The sequence below is a fragment of the Rhinatrema bivittatum genome, chromosome 1, assembly GCF_901001135.1.
Source record: "Rhinatrema bivittatum chromosome 1, aRhiBiv1.1, whole genome shotgun sequence".
NCBI classification, from domain to species: domain Eukaryota; kingdom Metazoa; phylum Chordata; class Amphibia; order Gymnophiona; family Rhinatrematidae; genus Rhinatrema; species Rhinatrema bivittatum.
The window spans coordinates 330,101,904-330,120,898 of record NC_042615.1 but is presented as its reverse complement, the minus strand read 5'-3'; the positions used below and the strand labels follow the sequence as shown (position 1 = coordinate 330,120,898).

Genomic DNA, 18,995 nt, shown 5'->3' with positions numbered 1-18,995 from the left:
AGCAAGCTAGGCATTTTACCTAAATCACTATTTGATTTCTTTACCTTAATTCGTCTATTTCTATTTTACTCCTTATTAATTTTAACACAAGGTTCAGATGGAATTGAATTGAAACAGGCCAAATTTAAGCACAATTTAATAAATGTAAAAGATAAAGGCTGGAGATAAGCATCATCTCAGCTAAAGTCAGCCCCAGGCAGATATATGTGGATATGCCTCCCTCAGAGTCCTTCTCTTCTAAAACTCTGCTAGAACCTTATCAGCTTTATCCCAGATAGCACGCTAGTAAAAAGATCTAGAGTCACCATCCGATGATCAATATTTCTACTCAGGGAAAGGAGTCCGTGGAAGAGCCGACTACAGGACAAGGTCAGGCCCTCATGGACGAACAAGCTTCATTAAGCCCGGGAGCACCCAAGACACCCGCTCCTCCGTTCCAAAGCAAACCTCCGGAGCAAAAATCGAGAGCAGCGGCAGTTACAAGCCGATGGGGATTGATAGTGGAGGCTGCTACCTAAGGTATAGCGGCGGACATTTTTTCTGCTCTACCCGCTGGGGGCCTCAGTAAGCAGCATGAGAGCTGTGGTTACTAGAGAGGCAGGGAAAATCGTGCCGGGCCCGAGCGGAGCTTTCAACAAGCAGGAGAAGAGAGAGAGGACACAGCAGACGAATCCTCTCGGTTAGAAGAAGTCTGCCGGCAAAGTGGGGTAAGACAGCCTCTAACCATGCCAAACCTAACCAGACCAAGTGTGATTACTCTTGATTCCATATGGAATGCGCTCGTTGTGCTAGAAAAGTCTACTTCCTCCTTAGTCACCGTGGTGAATAATACTCAGCAGTCGATTCAGACTATGGAACCGCGGATAAAGACCCAAGAGAATAAGATGAACGATATGACTGAGCAAATAACATCTATAAAGGAGGTACAAAATTGATTCGAGGGGAAGAAATAACCGCAAAAATAATTAAAAACTTGGAAAACAAGCTCAGGTACTTGAACCTTAGAGTTTTAAATTTTCCTTCTATTAAGTTAGTTTCGATTAAAGATCAATTTAAAAAATACCTAGCTGAAATTTTATCACTGCCTGCAGACACGATACCATCAGTTTCCAAAATATTTTTTGCTGCAACACCTAGAAAACATGAATGATTTACCCCCACCTTTGCAAACTCAAGATCTGGGAAGTGACCTTACCGCTTTTCTTGGAAACCTCTATGGCAGATCAAATAAGAGTTCCGACGAACGTTACTTGTGTCTTTCATATTTCCAAATGGATAGAGACATGATATTAAGTTTATTCTTAAGAAATAGGAATAAGCTATTTTTCAGACAAAAAGTCTGGATATATCCAGATTTGATCAGCGAGACACAGGTGTGGAGGAAACTTTTTCTTGGTATGAGTCAGGAGGTCAGACAAATAGGTGGACAATTTAATATTAGATAACTATGCAAATGTATATTAAAACTAGAGAATAATAAATATATTTTCTTTGAACCAGTTAAATTAAGGCAATTATTGGATAATCACTTGGCAGAGGCTAGTATTACCTAACTCTCAGGTGCTATATGTAGGATAAGAAATGTTCTGCCTCCCTATTTCTTCTGACATATTTTCTAAAGATGTTTTTTTGTCCTGATAAAGTCTTGGATCTCCATATTACTTTATGACTTTACTTACAAGAAACGTTTGCAGACTGTGAAGTGTTAAATGGTAAAAAAATGTGTATTTTTCTTTTAAGTATTATATACCTCAAATGATGTGATGTGAGTTTATATGCTCTGTGATACTTTTCTGTTTAGTAAAAATTGAAAAACGTGAATAAAGAATTGAAAAAAAAAATCTGACTTAGACCCATAGATACAAAGGTAAACAGATGAACTAATTACATGACTATAGCTATTCAAAGAAATAAGCAGGAGGTATGTCTGATAATACCATGATATCCCTGTTCATTGCACCAATCTAGAAAGGATTTTTTTTCATTTTAGCATTTTTTTCTTACTTCTTTGGGCATCCAGTTCATTTAACAAAGGCTTCTATTGGCCTATAGCACTCTAGGCTGTTGTAGTCTTATATTCACTGGCCTAACTCTGCTTAAGACTGGTACAGATTTATGGAACCAAACTAGGAAGTGAAGGCATCTGGGTAATCTGCCCTGCCAACCCCAAAACCTACAAATGGACTATCAAACTCTTGCCCAGCAAAACAACTAAGAACAAACAACTAATCTTTACAAAAATGTGAAATGCAAAAGGTATTTGTGGCAGGGTGGAGGACATGGCTGTAAATTCCTGGCAGGACTAGTAGTGCAATCAATATGCCAGTACAACAGGAAAAATATTAGTTTGCACAAACCTCAAGGATTAGAGGGAAATATTAGGCAGCTGTCAAATCAACTCATTGCACCATTAAGAGTACACACAAACCAGCAGGAAACAGGAATATCCAATCGGAAAGGCTGGCAAATCTCTGAAGTAAAATTGCCTACAATTTACATACACAGAAAAAAAAAAGAGGGGATCCAGCAATGAGGGAACAGATACAAGTCTCCCTTGTATAAAAGCAAGTGCAATGTGGACTGGAACTTCATGATCCAGTTTCTTTGCTGCTGATGAGGCAGCTGGTGAAGCAGCTTTCACAGGTAATGTTTTCTGCCATGTGCTATTAAGTATCAGGACAAGCATTCTGAGGGTTTTCCGATATTTTTTTTTTTATAATCCTCTGCCTAGCTCTGCCATTGTAGTGAAAGCTTTTGGCTAGGAGGCAGAGACTCCTGCTCATTCCATGCACACCCTGAGTCCAGTCAGTACGTTACCATTGTGCAGCAGCTAGGATTCCCTTTCCCCAAGGACATTCCCCCGGTAACCAGGAAATAAAAGATCTAACCTGGGAATCAAATCCTCAACTAGCAACACTGTCACTGAGCTACTGGCTGGGCCTGCCATTTGTGGAAGTTTTAAAATAATTTGCAATAAGAGGCTAGGGGGTGTGGTGGGAAAGGGGGGAGGAGAGCCTTACCTCTTGGCATGGGAGTGCCACACATAAAAAATTACTCTAGGCACCAAAAGTCATTACAAGCTCACTGTTAATCACATAACCCTGAATAAGATCCTTGCTTTTATTAGAAAGCTAAAATCAGAGGGCTGGCCTGGTCGACCGAGCTGTGAAGTGTTGCATGGAAGACTCAGATTCCATTCCTGGAGCCCAGCTTTTGCTCCTCGGGCCAGGGACGCTACAGAGACAGCATTCACAGCCCTTTTGGAAGGAGAGAGCCCCAACCATTGCTCAATGGTGATGTCTATTGAGTGGTTTTAAGAGTGCATGCTTACAGGGTTCCAGAGGGAGCCACCGTCAGCCAAAGACTGTCACTGCAACAGTCAAGCTAGTAAAAGTTAAGAGGCAATTTTTATTTGCTGGCATTATTTACAATATGTGTGGGCCCTTTTAGCTTATGTACATTTCAATTAGCCAACAGCGCCCAGGAGCGTTGCACGCTGCTTTTTGTGCAGGTGGCCGAGAGAGGTTAAAACCGCATGGATACATTTGACAAAGTCAGTCGTGCATGTTTCTTCTCTCCCCTGCCTAAATACCCCCCCAAAAGGAATACCTCTTTAACCTGCCTAAAAGTACATGCATTATGGAAGCTTGCTGCCAGGCAGAGGAGAGAGCAAGTTTCAGACAGGCCCAGTTGATCTGGGAAATACTCAAGATACTTGTGATTTTTAGTTGGGTTTTTTTTACACCAAATCTCAATACCTTTGCCTTCTAATGTACCATTTGTTTTATTTCCACGTGGGGTATAGGGCAATCAGGTTCCTCTGTTCCCCTCCCCTTCCTGACATATCACAGCTTGTTTTCTCATTATCGCCTGGGTCCCGATAACTGATTCTTAATGGACCTGGGGGTCTTCTGATTTTATTCTTAGACGTTTGTGCAAGTCCTTTATACTTATCCTATACAATTCGAAGAATTTCCCACTTTGTGTAATTCACCCGTCAGCTTCAAGTCCCAGTTTGGCCAACCAGGTTTTTCCTTAAACTTCTCATCCTTGTATGAAGGGATATAACTCCTGAGATACCTACACTGCCTAAACAGAATCCACTCTGAAGTGCCAAAAAGCAGAATATAAATAAATGGAGGCAGCAGCAGCTTTTGTACGGTCTCTTTCAGGAACCCCCACAGTACTACTGAACTCCCTTTTCTCTGTAGACTTGTTTCCTATGGGATCTATACTATGAATTCCCTAAGCTCATTATTGTTGTGTCCGTCGGTCCTAGACGGCTTTGCCCCGTTTGCTTCACCTTGTTCACGGCTTCTCTCGCTTACCTTGGGAAAATGGCTACCACCGCGTCTACAAGCCGGCGTCCCTGGAACGGCTATGGTGTTGCCTCCCGCCATGATCCTCCCAAGGCTCTACTAGGGTGCGCGCGTGCGCTACACACATCTTTATTCCAGCACTGGTGCGAACCTCGGGGGCGTCCCCCTCAAGTGACATCACGCCATCCAGGAGTTAGAAAAGGATTGGTTTTGGCCGGTCTTAGCTTCTCTGCCACTTCCGTGCTGCCGCTGGAAGCTCTCTCTCTGCCCTTCGGGGTATTGACTAACCTGGGTACCCACTCCTTGGGGGCCCTCTGCTTTGTTTCAGGTGCCTTACAGGGATCAGGTACCCGCTCCTCGAGGGCCTGCTCTCCCTGCCTTGGAGCCAGTACCATCTACTTCAGCCTGGTGGAATCGCCTACCTACAGCTACCATCTAGTGAGTAATTTAACTCTCAGTCTGTCTCATCTACAGCATTGCCTTGCTGGGAAACCTACATCGGAAGTCCCCTACACTAACGGGGTGAGAAGGGTTCCCTCTGCAGAGGGTCCCGAGACTGCTACATCCAGACTACCTCACTACTGCCACCTCTGGTGGTATCCATCAAGCTGCATAATAAAAGATCTAATTCTGTGTTTGTGCGTCCTGAGTATAGCCCAGTACTGTGGCTCCCCACGGGGCCCCTCCCCGTGGGTGTGATCATCTGCCACAGTACTCAAGAATCCACCCAAACACCGCTAAACCCTAACAGTTAGCGTTAGCTTTCTTGGAATCATTTTTACTGTGTTACCATCCTTATTAATGCTTCATGTTCACTTTCACCAAGGTCGTCTTCTGCTCATAAAAGTATTGCCACAGTAGCAGTTAACTAAAACTATCAAACATTTACAGTGATACAGTAGATATTAAACAAGAATAGTTGCATCAGAGAGAACACGTCTGCAGCCCATACAAAATATATTCAGGAGACAGGATCTCTCCAAAATGCCTTGCCTTTTGCTGTGGGCAGACGACTAACGTCTCCTAAAGAAAAATCTGATATATCAAAACTTTCCTCCCATTCTATGTTTGACACAAGAGGGTGAGGTACGACTGCAGTGCTGGAGGATAACAAACAAGTACGGGTCTCAGAGGAACCAAGCTATGCAACCCACTTTGTTTAGCCTGAAAACTAGGCCCGTTTGCAGCCCCTGAGAACCACACACCTCTGGTTGGCAGGAAAAAAAAGCCTTGAGAATTTTTGGTTTGAAGCATCTGGTCAAAAAAAAATTACAGTCCCAAAGTTAAAACATGTAACTTTATCCAAGTGTAATCAGTGAGAGACTTGTCACAGATATTGCAGAACTTATACACACAAGATACATGCATTACTTCCCCCGAATCAATCTCTCACTGCGCCACTGAGTACCGACCTCGTGGTTCATATTCAGGAGAATTATTTTATCCTATCAGGGCATCAAAGACATCCCCAGGAGATATAAAAGCTGGAGTTTTGGAAGCCCGAGTGGGGTTGCTGTTAGTTGGAAGCTGAATGCAAAATAAGCTGCAGTTGAATGGCAGCAGGAAAGTAGGGTGAGTGTTTTGGGACTTGTAATTTGCTCAAAGCCTACCGAGTAAATGAGTTCAAATAACTGAGAGCCAATCAATAGTTGTCCTGAGAGTTTAGCAAGTTCACTGTTTTTATTTTTAAATCAGGCATCCAGTTTAAAAACAATTTTACACACTAAAGTGCAGGCAAGCCATGTTGAGGAATAGCAGAAGATTCTTTGTAAGGCAGTCAGGCAGTACGGACCTCCCCGAGTATTCCCGACTTCCAGTGAATCCAAAGAGCAAACCGGACCAGTTCTAGAAGGCACCCTGGTCCAAAGCAGTACCCGGACTCAGCACAAGATCCATCCAGGCTCAGCTCTTTACTGGCACCTAACAGGTCAATCAATACTGTTGTAAAACTGGGCATCCGATATTAACCTTTTAAAATCCATGCACAAGATGGTTTTCATGAGTTTTAAACATTTTTACTCTTTTGAAACCTTCATTTATTAATTTCTTTAAATTCATCTAAAGCACATGGCCTGAGTAGTGAATAGCCTATAAAATGATAAAAAGAGTTCCTTGCTTACTTGTATCCTCCTCTTGATCCACAAATCTTCATGAACCTAAAAGGGCAGAGAGAAAATTTGCTAAAAAAACATTTTGTAGAGAGCAAATAAATGGAGAGAGTCATATAAACAGGAAAGAAATTTACCTGTTCGATGTTCCAAGGGAAAATTCCCATGTAAAAGGAGAAAAATGAGAAATGTTATGAGAAAGCGACATGTTTCTTGAGAAAGTATTAGAGGGAAAATGTGACAAGATTTTTTTCAGCTTAACTCTGTTTTAATATTTTGGTCACTTTACTGATGAAGTAGTCCTCATGAAAAAAAAAATATTAATAAAGTGTGGTGTTCTGGTACCCTTATACGTATTACGTGGGTTATTTATGACCGACACCTACCTAAGTCTGTTGCTCTGAAAACACTGTTGCTCCATCCTTTCCCCTCAACTATTGGGGACATTGTTCCTGTTGGTTATCCCATTTACATAAGTTACACAGCAGATAGGTGAAGCTATGGGGAGGGTGGTAGATTCCGCCACCCCCCCAGTACAATCCCCTGAGTGGTTAACCAGAAATACCACAATATCAGAGTTGCACAGCACTTTATCAAGACATACTGAACAGGGGAGCCATTCCCAGTGTAAAAAAAAAAAGCAAAAATTAAAAAATATTATGCAAATCAAGAAAGGGCAAAAAGAAAAAAAAATCCAAGGAGATCACAAAAAATCTGACAAATCAAAAATCAGCAAAAACACAAAAATACACAAGGAAAAATTAAATTTTTGCCCTAGCTCCTAAAACCTTTGGTTGGAGACCCTTTTCAAAATGTTTTTTCACCTCTGCTGTCAGGGATGAAGAACATTTTGCAATCATAATGGAAAGGCAGAATCCAAAACTAAACCTGCAACATCAGCTTCTCCTCCCCAGGCACTGAGGGTCTCTGGGGCTTTGCTTTTGTGCTGCACCCAGACTGTAAATGTGTGGAAACACTGCAGTGGCCCCTAAAACTTTACATTTTCTATAGTAATATTTAATAATGACCATAAAACTAAGCATAATAGATATAAATAGGAAAATGACAACAAATGATGGGAGAGCAAGGTTTACCTTTTAAATCTCTGAGGGTGTGAGCTATAAATTTTAACTAAATAACATTATTTTTACTAATGCAGCATTCCTCTGACAGACCAGCCATAAGACCTTAGAAAGATTTGTAATGGGGAGGGAGGCAAGGTTCCCACCTATGCCAATGGAATAGGCATAGGTGGGAACCCTGCCTCCCTGCCCAGAAGTCATCAGAGGTTTGGGAAACCAGTATCCCCTGCCCTGATTCTCCCTAACCTTGGAATTGGCCCCAATGCAGCAGAAACACCATGTAGCAAACGCAGCGTGGGGCCTGGGCGCTCTCTTGCGCTGACAGACCCAACAGCGTTCTATCCTGGCAAAGGTTTTGTGAACTGGGCCTGTCAGCGCACAAGAGCTCCCAGGCCCCGCCCTGAATTTGCTACATGGAGTTTTCTGCTGCTGTTGCTGCAGGTCCAGGGCAAGAAAGGTAGTGCCACAGCAAGGGGCAAGCCGGGAAAGCAGCAAGGCAGCAACACTCCAGTGCCTATGAAAATTTGGCACCGGAGGCAGTTGCCCATTCCTAAATCTAGGGATGCATAAGAAGTGCTATACTGTGTCAGACCAAAGATCAATCCAGTCCAACATTCTGTCCAGGTCAATAACAAATACACAATAGATCCTAATATGGAGATCCCTTTCGTGTTGCTTACTCCTAGAAGTAAGAGATGGCATTTCCCAAGTCCTAGCTTAATAATTGTTAATAATCTAGCCTCCTGAAACTTGTATGATGATTTTTTAAAGAGATCCAGAGGCAATTTACAGAACAACGGGCCTGCAAACCTAAGATAAGTGCATGCAAGATGGCAGAAGCTATTAAGAACAAAATTACTGAGCATATGAAAAAACGTTGCATAATGGGAAAGAGCAACATGGTTTTAGCATTCTTTACCAATATTTTTCAGCCATAATCTCTATTTAAAAGTTGAACTAACTGGCTTCCTCAAAATACCAATTTCACGTTTTGTTTTTAGCAACATTGCTTTCTACTTGGCACTTAGTTCCCTTTTCTGTTTAGTTCATTTTATATATATATATATATATATATATATTTATTTATTTATTAATTAATTAATTAATTATTTTTTTTTTTACTGTGTTCACAGTGTTGGAGGAAAAAGGTCGCTCTTATTACGGCCGCAACCACTCACTCTACGTGCATGGAGCTCTGAACACAAGCAGCCCCCTTTACTTATTTTCCAAAGGCAGGGACTGACTTAAGGTGTTCTCCCAAGCCCAACAGAGAAAAAGACGAAGCTGCAGAGGCGAGCCGGACCCCGTGCACCGTGCTTTCTCCTCTACCGTCTCACACCTGCGGCAGAATCAGTCAGACGGTGGGGAGAGCTACTACTGGGGGCGGCAGCAGCGTTAAAAAGCCAGCAGTGCAGCCACTGACCAACCCGTGCAAGCAGCACGCACGCGCCATAGACACGGCCAGCGCATGGAGCAGGCAACAGCGGCGGCGAAGCGGCACGCGCCCTGCCTGCCCCCGCAGCAGCTCGGCGCCCCCATCTCGAGGTGCAAGTACCTGCGCTGAGCGGGGTCTCGCGCCCCGCCTTCCTCCGCGTGCCACCGTTCTCTGGCCGAGCCTGTGGTAGTCGAACATTCCAACCACACCCATCCGCGCCTCCCCCTCCCCGGGCTCACTCCCTGCAGATTGTAAACACGTTCCACGTGCGCGCTGCCTTCCGCTATTCACTGAGACGCGTTACGCTGCGTCGCTGTCGCAGAGAGGGGCCGGGGAGGGGAGTGAGCGCCTACGTACTACAGTAAAAAAAGTTCTTCGGAGGTAAGGGAGCAGGGCACAATTGCCGTATCTCATCTACCGTGCATGGGACACGGATGCCCCCTGGTGGTCATGGGGAGCTGCAGGAGCAGCACTTAATCCAGTCTTGACTTTTAAGACGTTCGTGAGTGGAGATCTGTCCTCAGCGAGCTCATATTTCCAAGGGGCCGATGTAATAAGGCGCGCTGAAGGTGCCGCGGGTTTGTACGCACATGTATGTGTGTTTGTACACGTATTTTCCCACGCAAAGCCCTACATGGGGATGTAATAAGGGTTTTGTGCGGGAGAAAAAACCGCGTACGCTTACTGACCCACATTTTTTTTCTGAGCGAATGCATGCTAACAGCATGCAAAGGAGGCGATTAAATCAAAGGCAATGTAGGGAGCTGTGCTAATGCTAGTGAGGGTTTTTTAATGCGGATTTTTCACCGCCACGATGAAAGCATGAGCTAAGTTGACAGCGCCAATTCAGGGGCCATTTTATTTCATTGTTTCTATTGGTATGGTTGTGTGTCTCTGCAGCTCTGCTATGATTTCTATGGTGGAGATTTCTGATTGTGTCCTGCTGTTCCTGATGCTGTGGTATATCCTGTGGGCTCGCCAAAGGTTTTATTTATTTATTTATTTTTAACTTTTATATACCGAGGTTCCTGTATGGGATACAAATCACCCCGGTTTACAAAAAACTGCAAATTCGCACAAAGGCAGTACAAAAAACAAGAGAATACAAGAACTGGTACAACTAATACATAAAACAAGTGAATACAAGAACTGGTACAGGGAACTTAAACTGAATATTCTATAATAAGAAACGGTTCAGGAAACCGCATCATTGAAATTAATGGGAGAGTTTATACAATCGAGAATAAAATGGGTATCGTATGCGGGTAAAAAGTTACGTGCCTTGAGATATAGGATGAGAAAATACACTGGGTGATTGTACATTGGGACCTGGATAAGACTGTATTAAACCAAGGCCGGGGTTAAGTGGAAGTACATTGGGAACTGGACAATACTGTTATTGAATCATGGCCAAGGTTAAGTGTCCGGGAAAGCTTGGATGAAAAGCCAAGTTTTTAGTTTTTTTTTTTGAAAGCCGAAGGGCATGACAGTAGGATGACAGCACTAGAAGGTTTGGTAGGTGACAGAGGGTGTGGCAGGCGAGGATCCGGAGGGAGCAGGTGGAGAGGAGGGATCCTGAGGAGCAGGCTCTTCCACCTGAAACAGGCCACAGAAGGGTAAGGAGGAAGTGTATATTTCGCTTCAGTACCACGCTGACATGTGCCATGCCATACAGAGTCTGATGTCGTCGGGACCTACAGATTGAGCTCCAGGGCTATCATGGGCCTGTATGAAGAGCTCAGCGAGGACATTGATCCCCTCACACAACTTGGACATGCTATCCTAGGCCTGGTGAAGCTGCTTCATTTTCTGGCCACCTATTCTTTCCAGAACACAGTGGCTGTGGTGGGTGGCATGGAGCAATCCATATTCTCCCGTCAATTCACCCAGGTACTGAGGCCATATGAAGAGGGTCAAGCAGTACATCAGATACCCACAAGTATCTGATGTACTGCTTCATGTACTGCCACTCCCAAAGCAGCTTTGGGAGTGGCAGTAAACGAAGAGAGTGTTTTTCGTCATGGCTAGTATGCCAAATGTGATGGGAGCATTCGACTGTACCCATGTGGCTCTCACCCCTTCTCATGGAAGAGAGATGACATGCTGGAATCGAAAGCATTACCACTCCCTCAATGTGCAAGTGGTCTGTAACGCTGACCAGAAGATTCTCAGCATGGCGGTAACATTCCTTGGTAGCAGCCATGATTCCTTCATTCTGTCGCAGTCGGCACGGGCACAGCAATTCACTGAATGGAACTATGGTGAAGGCTGGTTGCTTGGTAAGATATAAAAAAGTGACTTCTTTTTAATTGTTATTTGCTATATGGGAATGGGGGTGTGCAGTTAAAAACAGAAGCAAGTGTGCAGAGGAGGGAATAAAAGTCTAGTTAGTATGTGCTTTCTGTTTCATGTGTGCCCTATTAAATTGGTTATTCACCTGCAAGCTCACATATGGTACTTTTTGCTTTATATTTTAGTATACATACATGAGAAAGATTATAACATTATACCCTCGGGGCTTTCAAGTTGTCATGTTTAACCAAATAATAGTTACCAGAGCAAACATGTATTGGACAGAATGTACTAATATGCATGCAGTCAGATTTAGTTAAGTCATTGTACATGCTGAATGCTACATGGGTGCTTTCATGTCTAATAATTTGCCACACATGTCAGCCTGTAGAGCTGCAGTACAAACATGACAAGTGCAGTAAATATTTCATAGTCCATGTAATCTTCAAAGAAAATTTTATTAATTCAATGATGGCAATGCCACTGTTTCAAAATATAATTCTTTCAATATGGTCATGCAGAGCTGACCATATAAGGCATAATAGTAAAGGTTTATAGGGTCATGGATGGCCAGTGTGCATGATAAAATGTTTCAGTAGTTAATTCACAGGGGTGGGTAAAGATGGCAGGAAACTTTCAGGCAGAGCAATCATATTTTGTTTTAGAAAAGATATTTTTTTGTGTATGTTCTACAGGTGATGCTGGCTATGGAAGCAGGTTGTGGCTGCTGACGCCATTGACAGTGCCTCGAAATGCTGCTGAAAGAAAAACTCAGGAGGCACAAGTTAAAACCAGGGGGGTAATTTGGTCTATTTAAAAGTAGATTTCGGTGCCTGCACCGTTCAGGAGGGGCTCTCCAATGCTCACCTGAAAAAGTAGCAGATATTGTGGTAGCATGCTGTATGCTCCACATAGCCCTGCAGCATGGTATCAAGCACGAAGTGACCTGGAAACATAGCCAGAGAAGTGCGCTACAGCTCCTGAATGCAACAACACAGTGAGGGGGAATGAAGTAAGGAGACAGCTCATCGCAGACTATTTTGGATGAGCAGCGCCATTCTCTTTTGGACTGTTCCAGAAAGTTCTTTAAATGCATAGACCTTTTACTATAATGATAAATATTTATATCTTTAAGAATTACTTTTTTTTTTTTTTTTTTTTTTAATGTTCTCTATATCTGCCTTGGATCCTGTCCTTGGTATGGGTCGTCTTTGGGGGTTGCCAGCCTAGTTTCCAGAGTCCACTGGCTTACAGAGCTGGGCAGGCAGAACACATAGCACACCTCTGCCAAACTCAGCAATCATGTTGCAGTTTTATTGCTGTGTCCCCAAATGGCGGTGTTGGGGTCACAGCAGGACACAGCATTGTATCTCTTCCAGCCCTCAATTTTGCATCTCAGGCCTGGAACAAGAGCATCAGAGTGGTACTTGTAATGTGGACCAACTAGCGGTGCTGGGGACACAGCAGGACTCATCATTTTGGTATTGTGGCCCCTGGATTGGCTTTTTGGATGTGGAGCAGCAGTAGTGTGGTGTGGGGGACACAGCAGGACACAGCATTACATCTCTTCCATCCTTCGATCTTTCATCTCAGGCCTGGTCAGGAGCAGCAGTGTGGTGGTGGATGTAGTGTGGCCCCACTGGCAGTGTTAGGGACACAGCAGGACTCAACATTGCAAACCTTTCCAGCCCTTGATCTGGCATCCTGGGCCTTTGCAGCAGCATCAGACTGGTTGGTGAAGTGTTGTCCAATTGATGGTGTTGCGGACAGAGCAGGCAGTTAGTCAATCTCGCTAGTTCTGGCCAGATGTTAGACTTGTGAGTCCAATATGCCAGCACATCTGTCTCCATGTCCTCGATGATCTCAGTAAGATAGCGTGTCACTGAGATTTGAGCTGTCATCTCCTTTGGTGGTATGGGTTGTGAATCTTTCTTCCCATCTGCTTTAGTGATTGCCTACGACAGGAGTGAGGATTGTTTCCGTTTTCCTGTGGAGGGTGTGCTAGATGGCGATGATGGGGTGCTGCTCTGACTTGCACTGCTTTCTGACCTGGCCAGTGAGGATGTTTCTTCCTGAGCTACATCTCTCCTCTGCCTCAACCTGTGGCGCTCTAGCTGATAGACCTCCCCTATCAGCATTCTCTTCCTATATGTCAGATTGTTCATCTCCAGTGCAAGTCTCCCTTTCGCATGTGGATCACATAATGTAGAGAGCAATTATGTGGGGTTTCTGGTCAGAGGTCCTAGTCTCTCTGTCACTTGCTTTTCCCAGGGCACCGAACAGTGCAGCATCTCATCTCTCATTCCCTCTTCCTGTTGAAAGCCCTCCAGCTTTTATAACAGGATGTTTACTATAGGATTGACATCTCCCAAGGTGGTACTTGCAGCACTCAGCTCCTCTGTGGCATCCTAAAGAAATGGGTAAAAAGAGGACAGAAAATCAACAACAATACAAAGATCAATAAACAAAGACCTCCTATAACATAAACACATGGCAGTAGCTCAAGTTTAATCATTGGTCAGTTGAAATATCTCCACAACACAGTAGCTTATGTTTTGTTTTATCATTTTATTGGACTCACTCTTTTTGTGATTAGATTTTATCCAGGGAATTTTGGCAAGACCCGAGATCGGGAAAGAGGTATCGATTGTATGGATTCACCAATTGCCAATCCACCTTTGTCCATTTCCAATGGTACACGTAATGAGGATGAAAAGAATGGTGAAGGCACATTTAGCAGAACTTCAGAACTGCCTCACCACTAAAAACTACTTCAGGCACCAATGGTACAGCATTGCTTGGACCAAGGTCATACTTTGCAACATTTGAAATGATGTATTATTGAACACATCCAAAAATCACCAAGAGGAGGAGATTGTCAAGCTAGATTACATTTAAGGGAACAGTTTTGGATTTTTAAATTGCTTACTGTTTCACCACATGGAATAAATGTGGTAGTTGAATGGTATTTAGTCATTTAAATCAATTTTTATACTAATTGTATGCCTGCTTTTTTTGTGAGGGGTGTGTTACTTTATTTTTGAAACATTTTTTTAGTTCCACCATGGCGGTAAGAGCCAATAAAAGTGGAGGTTCGTTAGGAAAGACTGATTGGTTCAATAAGAATAGCTGACAAGTAAAAAACACTGGTTGTTTTGAAGGTTGGAATTTCTATTTTGTGTACATTCAGATTACATACTTTTCTGTTAGTTCTAATTATAAATAGTTTTAATTAGTTCATAGAATGAAAAATATTGGCTAACACAGTGATAAAATCCCACCTCCCCCCCTGAGACAGAACTCCATTCGAAACACAAACCCATGTTGGGGTGTGTTAGAACCTAAGAAACTGTTAGGGGTGCAAAAACAGTGCAATGAAAAATTGCTACAAGCAGTCACTGCTGTCAGATAAGTGTGGTATTTTATTTGCATTATGAACATGATATAATGAGAAAATGATAAAAAAAAAAAGCAAACAGTTACAGTAACATGGACATATGACAGATGTTTAAACAGAAGGCTAATTAAGAGTTATTGAACTTTTTAAGCTAAGTATGATGGTCTTAATTAAGTAAGATTATAATTGCAAAAAAATAGGTTGAATGCAGAGATTTGTATTAGTGTGGTTGATTGAATAGTCTCCCATTTCAATCAGTTCTGGGCATTTGATTTGGAGTAGCTGAAGTTACACAGATAAGCTGCATAGAGCAAGTCATTTATGTACAGTTAGGCAATTTAATAATTCATCACTGTACTTAACTGGATATCCCCCAGGGCAGCATACAAAATTCTTTTTTCTACTATATCTATATCGTCATAAATCTTTTTTACATCATAATATTAGATTTTTTTCAAAATGTGAGAGATTTGTGAATGGCCAGCAGTTATGGGTGAAGTCTTGACAAATTGGCACTCCTCTTCACAAGTTTCTAAAACATGCTGTGTCAGTCCTTTGAATGTCTGTTATCATGTCTCTCACATATTTACATTTACTTTTCTGTGCACTAGCCCAGCGGTTTTCAGCAACACACCAATGTGTCAGCAAGCACACGCAGGTGTGTCTCCACCACTTCCCTGTCCCTTCGCTGGCTCAGCTGCTCCCCCTGCCCCAGCAAGATGCAAACCCTTTGCCCAGGCTTGAAATGCTGATAAGCCTGGGTGAAACACGACAGGAGAACTGGAGTAAGTGGCACTAGCAGCATGCTCTTTTCTCTCCCCCCCCCCCCCCGCAGCATGGAAGAGGAAGTGGTGTGCAGCGGCTGCGAGCGCAGGAAGAGTCCATGCCTAAAATTCAAGTGTGTGCAGCATGAGCCCAAAGGGGAAGAGCAGCGTGGCCCGGAGCAACTTCAGTCCCCATGTGCAATGGGGACTGCTTTCTTAATGTCGTGAAGGTTGTAAGAAGAGGAGGCTGCTGCTGCTGCTAGTTGCTCTTCAGTGGGGGGATAGAGAGTGAGTGAGCGAGCGAGCAAGTGTGTTTGAGATCCTGTGTGTGTGTGTGTGTGTGTGAGAGAGCATGCATGTAAGTGTATCATTGATAGCCTGAATGTATGTATGTGATTGAGAGCCTGTGTGTATGAGAGAGAGAGCACACGTGTGTAACTGTATGATTGAGAACCTGTTTGTGTGAAAGAAAGCCTGTGTGTGATTGAGAGCCTGTGTGTGAGAGAAAAAGCATGTCAATAAGTGTGTGATTGAGAATCTGTATGTGTAAGTGAGAGAGAGAGAGCATGTATGTATGAGATTGAGAGCCTATATAAGTGAGAGAAAGACCTTGTATGTGACTGAAAGAGAGGAGAAAGTTGCTAGCAAACTATCCCCCCCTCCCTTCCTCTCCTCCTGCTAATTTACAACAATCTCGGGGCACATGCAAATCTAATGTTCCCAGGTATGCACAGCAGAACATTTTTTGATCCTTATTATTTTTAATTATTGGGTCTTTGTGTCTGCTGTTTTGAAATATTTTATTGGTATCTATAAGTTTTTTTATATTTGTTTTTAATTATTGGATATGACATTCATCAGCTGTTTTGAAATAATCTATTCTTTTTATTATTATCGAAACCCTGAGCATGCTACTCTTTTTAAGTGAACTGCAGCAGAGAAAAAAAAAAAGAGGACAATGAAACTTTGTAACATGAGCCGTCAGCCCAGGAAACCTAGAATGAGACTAAAAAAGTTGCCAGACCCCTTACTGTGAAAGTGCTTAAATGACCATTGAATAGATGAGTCAGAGACTCAAGTAGGGGATTCGCATGTCACAGCCCCCTTGATTACTGTTGGTAACTTGCAGTGACATATCACTTTAAATCAAAGGATAGCAAAATCCTAAATTACTGAACTATGACTGGAAAAGTCCTACATTGGAGAATTCTGAATGAGAGAGGGATTTATGAGAGAAATATACTGAAAAAAGAGTCCTAGGAAACAGATTCTCACCTTGACTAACAAGGGGAGTCAGATCCTTGGGTACCCAGTTCTCAGACAACAGAAAAAAAAAAAGCCAGGCAGGATGGAAGGGTGTGCACATATTCTCTTTCCATGATCGTGCCCATGTCTTGGCCTTTTGGCTGAGAGAAGGTGACCTATCCAGGCTGAGTAACAGCGAATGACTGGCCATGAACTTACCGGAGCTAAAATCACTGACAGTTGAGACTTCGGAGGGCCTGAATCACTGAACGCTAAACAAGCCATGGGCCTAGTGGAGCTATAATCCCAAGCCAGGGAAAACCCTCCTACCAAGGGAGAAGAATTGAAGGACAGTGGCAGATCTGAAGATCAAATGGTGCCCCAGGAGGAAGGGGACCCCAGTGGCAGATTGAGCAGTACCCCAGAAGGAAGAGGACCCCTGCGGCAGATCAGGAGGTGAACTTAGATCCCCCCTTGAGCAAGGGGAGCCCAGTGGCAGATTGAGTGGTCACTCAGGAGGGTGTGGATCCCAGCAACAGATCGCGCTGTTCCCCAGGAGGAAGGGTACCCCAGAGGGAGTTTGAGAGATGACCCTGGGTCTGGCAGATTGAATGGTCTCCCAGGAGGATATAGACCCCAGTGACAGATCGAGTGGTCCCCCAGGAAGAATGGGACCCCAGCAGCAGCACTAGAGGTGCAGTTGGGTTCCCTGGGAGGACATGGCCCCAGCAGCATTCCAGGAGCTGAAGTCAGGTCCCCAGGAGGGTGTGGACACCAGCATTGGCACGGACCTTTCAGTGGAGTAGAAGTGGCACCAAGAAGATGGCAGCGGTTTAGACACAAAAGACTGTCCCCAGGCCAACAATGCCCACCAGCCTAGTTGCATCTTTTCACATGGTTGAGACTTGGGGGAAAAAAAGGGGGAGGATAATCATAACACTCGATTAAGTGGGAACTCAAGAGGTCCTTTCTATTCTATATGGTGGTATACTGTGTGAGCTGACAGCCCCAAATTGCCAAAATATTAAATGATCTCACTATCTTGTAGAAATGTATATAGTTGTGTGGCCTTAGACTATTAGCCTAGTGGTTAGAGCAGCAGGCTATGAACCAGAAGACCAGGGTTCAATCCCACTGTTGCTCCTTTTGATCTTGGGCAAGTCATTTTATCCTTCATTGCATCAGGTACAAATTTAGATTGTAAGCACTCTGGGGATAGGGAAATACCTGCAGTATCTGAATGTAATCCGCTTTGGAGTGCTGAAAAAAGTGCAGAAAGCAGAATATAAAAATCTAAATAAATAAATAAAATATTAACAATGAGTAGATAAGTGTGCTGTTTGACAGCCTATTAACAATGTTCATAGTTATGTAGAAATGTATATACTTACATAGTCTAAGAAACCTGTATATATTTGCATATACTGCCAGTCTTGTTCACAGTCCCATTTGTTTTCCTGGAGTGAATGAAGGGAAATCCCACCCATTAATACCTTCTTCCCCAGGTGGAGGCACCAGGTGCCAAGAACGTGAGGACCGATGGAGTCTGCCTTTAGGAGGGGCTCCCTCCAGGTCGGTCCCAGACCCAGGAATGCCCCGTGAGGTAAATGTTCAAGGAGCGTTACATACATTTTTGGAGGCAGGGCTGGGATCAATTTGATTAATTTTGAATTTTTGTACCATGAACAGGACTGGCAGATTGGGGAAAATGGATGCTAAGGATGTATTGGTGTTGAAAAATTGGTGTAGAGGTGAAGGGGTTAATTTGTCATGAGCTATATTGGTGAATGGTGTCCCCAAGGACATGGAGTCAGCTGCCATTGAGCAGGCCCTATAAGATCTCCAGGTGTTGGGGCAAGTAAAGGTTAGGGGGAGATTTTATGATGATGCACAGAGGAAGGTGAAAGTTTTCTGTACTTGCTCTATGGATTTAGATCCTAACAAATCACCAGCTACAGTTTTTCTGGGAGAAGAGGTATCAGTTCCCTTAGTCACTATGGGGAGTAAAGTGTCTGTTCCTCTTAACCCCAGTGGGAGGGTGGATGTTCTATCCCAGCCTCCTGGTAGCTGGCAAGAAAAATTACAGGCCCTTTTAAGAAGTGATGGAAAATCTCTGCAGGATGTAGCAGGGATTCTGCCCCAGGAGGGACAGCCAGCCTATTCCCCTGATACACTGATTTGTACCATGGTGAAGGTGTTAGAGAAGTGCCTGCAGCCCCTTTATGATACCAGCCCATACAAGAGGTTGAGAGTATTCTCAGGAGTTGACCCCACCAGGAGAGGAGGAATTTGACCACTGGATGGTCTTGGCCCTTCAGATGCTATGTACTGAGTTGGAGAAAAAGAAGAGGGT

The 18,995-nt window shown here is 43.6% G+C and overlaps 1 protein-coding gene and 1 long non-coding RNA gene across 9 annotated transcripts in view; one reads left to right on the top strand and one right to left on the bottom strand.

The window, feature by feature from the left end:
- The window catches only part of FAM13A (family with sequence similarity 13 member A), a 505,365-nt gene extending 496,190 nt beyond the window's left edge, over positions 1 to 9,175 (bottom strand). For all 8 annotated transcript variants that reach the window (XR_003856193.1, XM_029597821.1, XM_029597782.1 and 5 more), the window contains exon 1: positions 9,065 to 9,175. Coding sequence is in view for 7 of the 8 variants with exons in the window: in XM_029597821.1 (XP_029453681.1) it covers positions 9,065 to 9,157 (93 nt within the window). In the remaining variant the exon portion in view is untranslated. The remainder of the gene's footprint in view (positions 1 to 9,064) is intronic.
- A 62-nt stretch (positions 9,176 to 9,237) lies between these two features.
- Positions 9,238 to 18,995, top strand: part of LOC115089720 — a 42,561-nt gene continuing 32,803 nt past the window's right edge. The window contains exon 1 of the long non-coding RNA XR_003856212.1: positions 9,238 to 9,325. This is a non-coding gene — a long non-coding RNA (uncharacterized LOC115089720). The remainder of the gene's footprint in view (positions 9,326 to 18,995) is intronic.